The 10240-nt window shown below is 34.8% G+C and overlaps 2 protein-coding genes across 2 annotated transcripts in view; one reads left to right on the top strand and one right to left on the bottom strand.

Moving 5' to 3' along the window:
- The window catches only part of LOC117116374 (MAP kinase-interacting serine/threonine-protein kinase 1-like), a 21898-nt gene extending 12880 nt beyond the window's left edge, over positions 1-9018 (bottom strand). Inside the window, exon 1 of the mRNA XM_033260397.1 lies at positions 8654-9018. The gene's annotated coding sequence lies outside the window, so the exon portion shown is untranslated. The remainder of the gene's footprint in view (positions 1-8653) is intronic.
- Positions 9019-9233: 215 nt separating this feature from the next.
- LOC117116383 (glutaryl-CoA dehydrogenase, mitochondrial-like) overlaps positions 9234-10240 on the top strand; it is a 4280-nt gene continuing 3273 nt past the window's right edge. The window contains exon 1 of the mRNA XM_033260414.1: positions 9234-9415. Within this exon, the coding sequence (XP_033116305.1) occupies positions 9283-9415 (133 nt within the window). The 5' untranslated portion in view covers positions 9234-9282. The remainder of the gene's footprint in view (positions 9416-10240) is intronic.

The raw sequence follows: 10240 nt of genomic DNA, 5'->3' as shown, positions 1-10240 counted from the left end.
ACACTCTACCTTAGGGGGGTCTGGGAAATTTTTGTTTTCTAGACACCCGGAAATAACCTCTTACAGTAGGCGTTTTGGGCGATCAATTTCCTTTTTCTTTGTTTCTTTTTGCCCCTCAAAATCCACCCCTGTTTACTTTCCCAGTTATCATTATCCTTTCTATTCTACATCAGTAACATCTGAAACAAAGGCAACCATTTACATAGCAGTTTTAAAAATAATACACAACTGTAAAAATTCATTGCACTGTACATTTAAAAGATTATATTTAATAGTATTCTATGTTAAATCTGGCTATGTATTCCATTTCTCACCATTACATAGCACTACATGCAAAATCTCAGTTAAGCTTGTTTTGCAAGTAAGCAGACAGCAAACCACCAGGGGTTAACACAGTATGGATGAATTCTCAGAAACTGAGAGGTCAAACAACAGGTTATGTTTTTAAAATGCAGCAATACAAACTGGGTGGCTATTTCTAGAAATTGATTCATTGAAAGAAATTTGATTGGAGCACATGCACACTTCATCCATTAACTTTCCCCTCATTTTCTCAAAAATACAGACCATAATATGCTCCTCAGGTTTGGGAAGGGCCTGATGTTTAATGTCTTCTTTCAGAGTTTTTATGGTGCGATATGTACAGTACTAGTACAACCGTACAATGCATACAATGCACACACGAGACGTACGAAGTGGATGCCCATGCCTGAGGCTCATGGTCTCGCTCATTACGTGTGCATACCTGTCAACCTTGTCAAAGAGTAAGATCGGGTGACACATAATGAGTGCCGAAGGGACAAACAGTGGGTGGGGGAAAGGGGACCTCAAGGGCTCCTGGTCAAAGGCCCCTGTACGCTTAAGCTTAAATGGCTTATCTAATCAATATTAGTGAGTTTGTAATGATCACCGATACAGTGGTTATTGAAAGACCTTTTAGATAACGAAAGGCATTTTTCCCTTCTTATGTTACACCTTTTTTGTATAAGATTCCGAGTCAGTCGCATTCTTTGAAATTCAGAATGCAATTAAGCTCAGATCCCAGGAAACGACCGTGTATTCAATGGCCACTCACATAGCTAGAGAGGGTGCTGTGATGACTATTTTAGTCGATATTAATGGCGATTTCATGGGGAGAAGTGCTTGCGCAGTGGACCATATAATCATCGAGGTAGAATGTTATGACGATGGATGAACAGAGCTGGTTGTCATGGAAAATCATTCAAAAGTTTTGCAGCCTCAAATAAAGCGAGCGTTGGTAGAATGAAGTCTCATGATTAGTTGGGAACAAGTGCTGAAAATACATCCTGAGAGCTGCGGATGCAAACATACTGTAGCTCTGGAAACACTCCTTCTGACTGCTAGGGAGGAAAGGTGAAACATACTAAGTGTTCAGAAAAGTTGGACAATCTTCATACCTGCCATCTCCATGGACATTGGTGATACTCGTAGCAGCTTTCTGTATCTTTTAAAGCCTATTACAATATTCAATTTCTGAGTTTAAAAAAAGACGGTCATGTTTTTTCATGAAAAGTTGATTCCCCAGGTATACGCCAACCTGCAGAATTTTGTGTTCAAAAGGTTGGGCTTATACAAGGATTTACAGTACTAGAATTTTATGCTGTTAGTCCTTGTGCCTTGTGCCTAAAAGCTGAATAATTAATAATAACAGAGCGTGCCTTTCAAACCAGTGATGCAAGCACTGGGCACTAGAAAAAGTTCTGCGCTGTCTGGTGCGCACAGACACCCCTGAAGTCGCCAGATGCCATTCGAGTTCGTCAGAGTACAAATAATCATTTGTGGATCCAACAAAAATTGTTTTTGTTGCAGTTTGATTCAATATAGTGTAATGACACAATTTTAAACATTCTAAACTATATGATCTTGACTGGAGATCCTAAATGGCCGCTTGGTTCAGAGTTCTTGTAAGCAGGGGCTTAGCCAGAAAAATGAAATATGCCGTCCAAAATGGAAGTCAGTGGGCGTGGCCCTGAGCCAACGAGCGGGCCACGCCCCCTCCCAAACATAAGAAAAAAAATAGAAAATTATGATCTTTAGAGGCATTTAAGGGTGTTTAAATTTGGAATATTTGTCTTCAAAGGAAAATTAGCTATCACAAAGATATTTCTGTTATATACATAGATTGCGCATGGCTACGGAATTTCTAGGCTATGCAGATATTGCATCTTCATCTCTCGACTTAGTCCAGTGTAAATTCTACTCTAGGTCCTCCGAATTGAGAGATAGGCCTAGACCTACTGTATTTTGTTGACTAATAGAATTTAATTTGTGAGGTTAACAACAAATCTTCTTTACAGTATTTCATGAATTAATTATAACCAGAGAGTTATGAACACCAACAATATTAAATCGGGGAACCGAATCTCAAGTATTGTACTTGCAGAGCCACTCAGCCATTTGCATTGTGGGCGACTCAGAACCGTCCATTTTCCAGCAGAGAATAAATGTTTTTAACATATGTTTTTTGTAAGTGAACTTTTCACCGGGTAGGCAATGGTTAAGCCTTACATATTTGGGAATCCCCACCAAATATTTGTAATGAAAACAACATACATTCAATCAATAAATGTTGTTTTTATCAAACGTAAATATGATTTAGTTTTAGTTTATTGTAACCTTCAATAGATTTGAAGAATATAAAGAATTTGCTAAATGCAGACGAGGCCTAATTAGGCTAGGCCGAGCTGGTTAGGCCACGCCGTCCAAGCCGTCATGGTAAAAGTAGCCGTCCTAAACAATTGTTGGCCATCCAAAAGACGTCCGGACGGCTCGCTGGCTAAGTCTGTGCCTGTAAGACTCCTATGAAAACATTGCTGGAGCCTATAATATATTTTACCAGTCACATCTGCCTAAAGGATGTTTTACAGCTACTAAGTTTAAAATACCAAGAAACAGTGGTCATGTGTATGCACAATGATCTGCTGCACGTCTACTGTACACTCATAATGCATAACCTTCTGTTATTATTTTTCCAACATAATTACCAACTTCATTTTGATTAAATTCACTGTCATAGAGTAGTCTTCTCATGTTGCTGCTACGCAAGTTAAATGACCAATAGCAATATTACAAATGTCAACGTAAATAATGCTCAAGATAAATAATTCTTCTTATGCTACTGTCAAGTTGCCTTGAAAATGCCCCCACAGAAACGGAACATACATAACATTAATAACAAATGTACACAGCCACAGCGTACAGTGGCTTTCTTTACTCATCAATCATTTTTTGGCCAACTGTACTGTACACTACACTCATCAATGCTGAAGGGAAACATCCTGAACAATCAATCATATGATTGGTTGTGAGACAGATGTCTGAGGCCCATGACAATTGACATGGCAATACATTACAATATTCACTAAACCGTTATTATTACCATTACATAATATGAACTTCCATTTTATATCCACGGACCAAAAAACCTAGAAAAATATTAGAATGGTGTCTGTCGTGGAATACTATAGTTTTCACGATACATTGTTAAGGATCTGGGTTCCACAAGGTGCTAAAATTAACCATAGGCTTATATCTGTATTGTAAATATGTGGGTTGAGATTCTTTTCATCAATATTTTTTTTAATTATTAAATAGATTAAAACTTTGAATTCTCAAAATGTCTGTTTTAAAAGTGAATGTCTGTTTATGTTATATCTATACTACTACCATTATCATCATCATTACCAATATTCTCATCATCATCATCACCACCACCACAACCATCATTAATATTATTAATTATATTTATATATTTCTTTAGTTATATTATTAATATTATTAAAATAAACAGTTGTCAGGTTACATTAGCATTTGGCATTTATGTTAGCCTACATATTTGTGGAACACATGACCACGAAACAGGAAACGAATAGACAATATGGTAGGACGTAGTTTATCAACCTTACACACAGGTGTTGGAGTCAAGGTAGACAAAATGCATTGCATGCGATGGATGGATTAAGGGGCCAAATGAAGATGAGTAGGAAGGTACAAGAAATCATATTCTTTTATTAAATAGTAACAAATTTAGAGATATAAAATAAAAACAAACAAGTTACAGTTCTTGAAAGTCATGAGAAACTGCATGAGCATGAGCAGACTGGGCGGTGCAGACACAACCCCCCCCCCAACCATAACTGCAAATTAGTTACACTAAGCAGGTTAAAATACTGCGTTTAGGTTTAATTGAGTACTGTTGGAATAATAACCTGGTCAATCATCCCTCAGTGATGGGCAAACTTTGGTCAGAATAATGAAAATACATTTTCCAAGGTTGTTAGTATAAGTAGACTTGCAGTTTTTAGACTAAATAATTCTACAACACTGGATGTGTATTTGAAAATATATTCTAAAAAATATTTTTATTCGTTTGTTCTTTTTTCAAATTGAAATTGGAAATTTTGACTAGGTCCCCATGGCAGTATTAAATGACATTTAATGGGTACAAATTGATAAATATAATTGCCCTTTTAACCAACCTACAGTACAGATACAGATAATGTTATTGTCATTTAAATACCACTACAAAGTTTTCCTTCTTTACTGCGAATAAAAATACAGTAAGTCTCATGTGAGAGTTATGAGGGATATTCATGAGCGATCATACCCAAATATCAACATCCAACATGAAAACAAAGTGTCTTCAAACACTGTTACAGCATAAGAAGAGGCATGGAATTGACCACTTAACAAGTGGAAATACATAAGCATTTTAGAATAGAAAACTAAAATATTAAATCTGGACTTTCAAGTCTGTGTTCAATCCGAATGAGATTTACACAAAAATAGAGGGGAAAATACAAACTGCAAAAAATTCAAATTGGTATTAACAAAATCAGCGAGAAACGAAACAACAACAATTCACTACTTGTGAGTAGGAGTATGCAGGAATGCATAAACAACTCTCTTCAGCCTCTTAATAACAAATCATGTCCACGTATAATTTGCTGCTTTCATAATGGCAAATTACTCCACAGCTCTGATAATATGTAGAAGGCCTTTCTTTGGAGAGGTGAGCCACAGGTGTTGTAAAGTTACTTCACTATAATACAGAACACGTTCAAATTCTATGAACATTTTTGATGTGCAAAAATTGCATATGACTGTATATTGACTTTCCCTAATGAATTCATTATGTTCATGGATGCAAGAGAGAGAAAAATAATACTATATAACAAACTTTACATGCTCATTTACTATTAAATACAAAATCATATTTTTTCCGAAAGAAAAAATGTCACTTAAATCAGAAAATATGTCATGAATATTTATATATTCAATTGATTTCTGAGAACGACTTTTTAACAGAAAATAAAACAATTTTAAATATCACAAAAGAAAGATTAAATAGCAGTGAGACATTTTGAGATAAGACTTCCCTACAAATAATATGAAAAAACAACCAAAAAACATTAGGCCTATCTAGAGAGTCAGAAATACATATCACTGGACTGTAGTCTTAATATTGTATTTTCAAGAGTATAAAAGTCCAGCTACTCCTTCAGTCTTCGATGTAATATCACAGCTTACAGTATAAAAATATAAATCTGATATTGCTACCTTTATAGGAGACACAATAAGACACCTGAAACACCATTTCATTTAATAACAATACCACATATTTTTCTCACAATATTAAATGATGTAAACAAATATATATTTTTATAAAATTATCAACATATTATGAAACATACTAACAAGAGACATACATTAAGACAAAAATAATATCACACAAGAACTAATATAATCCAAGTTCTTGAAAATTTTTAGTTGACTTTTAATTTTTGTTAAAAAAATTTGTCCAAGCCCATGATGTTTTGAAAGACTACTTTTCAAGTTTTAAATAATAAGTTCTACTTCATCAATGAAAATTTACACAATATTTTATTTCCGGTGCTTCATCCTTGAGGGGAAAATCCATTAAATTCTAAACATTACAGGGATTTTTTTCTATACTAAAAATATTAAAAAACACCCTTCAATCAATACTGTAACATGTTTCAGTTTAACAACAATCTACAATCAATAAAAATGTAATTCATGCAACAGCTTGTTCTATAACCCTCTCTGCTCTTCTTTTAATATAAAACAAGAGCGACCGTGTTCTGTGCGTTCCTTCACGCTTAAATACGTACAGGCGCAAGATATTATATTGGGGTTTTTTTTGGAAGAGCTACAAGACAGACATTGTTAAATAATTAAAATGTTTATTTGTGGAAAAACCAAAAAAAAATTAAAATATCTTAATTGAAAAAAAAAAAAAATTTCCTAAAATTGGAAAAAAAAAAACAATTGAATACCAAGACGCGATTCGAACTCACAACCTTAGTTATTTAGAACACATCCTTAAAAACCGACCGAGCCATCCATGCAACATGCCCTATTAGTGGTAATGGCAGTAAAGTACAGTCCTTGCTGAAACCCCTGTTTTGTTGTGTAGGTGTAGGGGAACCCTGGGGCCAACTTAAAAAAAGGGCGATGAACATTTGTTGGAAATCACCTCTAGTTTATGTGTACAAAATTTCCTGTACATCGTTCAAAAGTTGCGACACTGGACGCTTTTAAGATCTGGTAACACGAACAAGAACAGGAACAGCAGTGAGGATGTTAGTACTCAATTGGTTTGCATATTACTGTAGTAACTCAATTTGTTTTGTTTACTGTTTAAGTCTGCCATTTTTAAAATAAATCTTTTTTTAAATACAGTTTTTTTGCAAAAAAATAAAAAACAAAATCAGAAGCAGGTTGAAAAACCGGTAAGGGAATGTGACGCTTAAAAAGTACTATATGTCATTTTTTTTAAATTATCGTAGTGATTTTATTCAGATAAATGGTCACAAGAAAGAAAGAATATTTGGGAAGACTAGAAATACATATTTATTTTTTTCTGGCGGGGGGAGGGGGGTGTGGAATACACCCCCACTTAGATACACCATTGATGCTGAGAACAGTAGTGAAAAAAGATCAGTGCAAATTAAATGACAAAATTATAATTACTATACATGAACAGCTGCTTAACATATTCTGAATCACAGTGTCCAATTTTTTGTAAATTCAACACTGATGAAAATTCCTCAAAACCTAGAATACGATTTAGATTATAATGACGACTTTTCGAAAAAATTAAAATAAAACTACGAAGCACTAGCTCCATACAAAGATACTTCTTGATCTCTTTGTTGAAGGGCACCATGAGCATACAAAATAAATCCAGCTGATGCTCTTATCATCTTTAGGAACTACAAAGTTCAGCCATGGGGTAATTATGGCTGTTGACTATCCTATTGGGCATACGGTGCAATGTGCTGTTGTCCTGGGATACAGTTTACTTTGTCCAGGGGTCTGGGGGCCTATTAGGGGTTCCAATAATCACTGTGCAACCAGATCAGATTTCTCTAGCTTTATGTTTATTGTGATGTATTCTACACCATTCCAATCAAAATGGATCATTCTCCTTTAAGCAAAATAATTATTGCCAAAACACAGCATGACAAGAAAACATCTTACTCAGTGTCCTTTATTTACAACTATGTTGGGCTCTTCCTTAGACTTGCCACAAGTCTCTAATTTATGGATTTTTCGTAGTACATTAGCGCATTTTGGAAAGCGCCACCAGCGTCAGTTTATGTAGAGAAACTTTTTTGCCAGAAAAAGTATACTATGAAACGCCATGCAAATAAGTAACATAGAACGCCATTTGTGCCAAAATAAATCGATTTATTCTTAAGCATTTCAACTGATTAAGACAAAGATTAGGGACTGGAACCCAGTCTAGGCTCTTCCTATAAATTAAACAATGCCAAAAAAGCAGACTCATCTACATAATTTGAGCCGGCAGGACTTGAGCACTTTTGCGCTGATGAACGTTGATTATCTTTAAAAATCCAAAGTCTTTAGATAGGCCTATGATACAGTACTAGATAAGAACAGATGCACAAAACAGTGTAATTACCATTTTTATTATGAGGGCACAGAAAATAGTCTCTCTCAATCATCCTGTTAGTAGAAATCCATCAAATTGTATTATTCAAATACAGCTACATTATCACAAGAAACCAATTTTAAAATTTTATGTTGTTTTTAAATGTGGCGAACCTTTTTAAAATTTGATTCAGTTTGCTGAAAATCCTGTCTTTTTTGTTATTGTTTGATGTTATTGTGTTATAGTACAAGATGAAATATATTTATTGCAGTCTTCTTAATCTTATTACTATACTGAAATTTAAGTCAAGTCCAAATAATTCAAACATATTCTATCACTGTCAGCCAAAAAATGAGGGAAAAAAAAATACCAAATTGAAATTGCTTAACAACTTTCAAGAAACATGTTACTGTATAAGAAAAAAAATTACAGAAGTTTGGAGCTTAATGATGTCACAGACTCTGGGTCTCCATTTTCCATGTGAAAATTTTAAAAATATACATTTTGCTCAGTTCATAGGCTAAAATAATAGCTCTCTGCAACTTTTCATTAAACGAATTGGCACATTTGTTCCATTTTCCAGCATTTTAATAATATGCATGCAAAAAGTATTACAAACAAGTACAAGCCAATTGATCCTAGTTCATAATTCTTTACCTCTTTTCTAAAAATTAAAAGCAAAAATACATCTGACATTTATTAAAACCTTACCACAGGTCAAAGCCGAAGAAATCCATCCTTGCTTGTCATGTTAGTTAGGACTGTATGTAGTAGTAATAGACACATCATCGTACGTAGATCATGTTGATGTTTTTCCTGGTTACAGTATCAAAAACTACTCCGTGAGGCAACAAACTTGTCAGATTATCACTTTCTATAGACGCTGGGGATCTGTGGTCAGCTGTCAATTGTGCTTCGAAACAACAAAAACAACTTTTTACTAGCCTCCTAGCTGCTACGTTGTTGATGATCTTCGAGGCACTCAAAACAAACTCCACACACACACAACATCCAAAAACCACAACCACACACAACCACAACACTCTCATGCACTCTCGTGACGATTTTAAATACCTGGCTGGGTGCTTGATTGTCGTCGTCCCTGTAATTTTGCAAATAAGAATATTTTTACCTTACAGTTAAAAATTAATTAACTTAATATTCCTAATTTATCAACTTATAAATAATAATTCTCATTTAAAAATATTTCTTTTGCTGGATTGTATATTTTAAATTTATAAAATTATGGTTAATTGAATTTAAAATATATAAATTTTAGTGACACCGAGGAAGGTCAGGTTTTCTTTTGGTACATACATGACGGCGGATTACATTTCACCATGTTTTTCGGACGATTTATTAGCAGTGTTAGGTCTAATTATGTTCCAATCAATAATATACTTAAATTCCGAACTAATTCATTAACTGCTGTTTGTTCGCTACGCAGTGTCGGAACCGTTCCGGCAAGTACTGGTAGGTTACGTAGTAGTAGGTAGTTATCCAAGCCTAGGCCTACCAGCCTAGCTAGGTCCTAGGCCTACCGTGTAGTAGTTAGTAGGACCTAGGCCAAGTAGGTTGGGATGCCGGTTGCCTGTGGCATACTGCCAGGTTAGGTTAGGCGAGGAATGAGCACCCAGCCTAGCTAGTCTTACTTAGAGCCCAGTATATACTTTGGTATAACTAACAGTAGAAACAAGAGCAGCCTCACACAGGCTGAATTAGGTTAGGTTAGTATAGTAGGCTAGCACATTTTGGTATCTTTTGTTGAAAAGAGTAAATATCAATCATGTTTAAAATGAGAACATAGGGCACATAGAAATAATTATTACTACTCTATAGATTATCATTCTTTAAAAAAAAATTGATGAGGGGCGGGAGGGAAAATGTTCTCAAAAGATTATTCAACATTTACCTTTCCTGTGCCAAAAATCACTATATTTGGATGCCAGTCAATTCGAGTTGATGTCAGTTCGAGCGGATGCCAGTTCGAGCGGATGCATTCAGTGCGAACTACAACATGGGCGAATTTATCATCGCCCTATTTTTGTAGTTTGTTTAAATGCAAAAATGCTCTGTGCACTAAAGTTCTGAAATGTTTTTTGTACTTTTTGATAATTATTCCATGTTTGAATTACATCTTGGCAAATCCGACTAAAAGATGGCCGCTAGAAAGCACTTAGCCCTATATTTTAAAACTACAGAATTTCGCACGTAGAATTCACGGTGTTTGTCTCCAGTTAATTGAATTATATAGTGTTGTAACAGTTTGTAGATTTACGAATTAGGCCTATATTTATT

Source organism: Anneissia japonica, unplaced genomic scaffold (assembly GCF_011630105.1).
Source record: "Anneissia japonica isolate Jap-2015-1 unplaced genomic scaffold, ASM1163010v1 scaffold287769_len469884_cov163, whole genome shotgun sequence".
Lineage (NCBI taxonomy): Eukaryota > Metazoa > Echinodermata > Crinoidea > Comatulida > Comatulidae > Anneissia > Anneissia japonica.
Note: the sequence above shows the minus strand (reverse complement) of the source record. Positions and strands in the feature narration are given on the sequence as shown.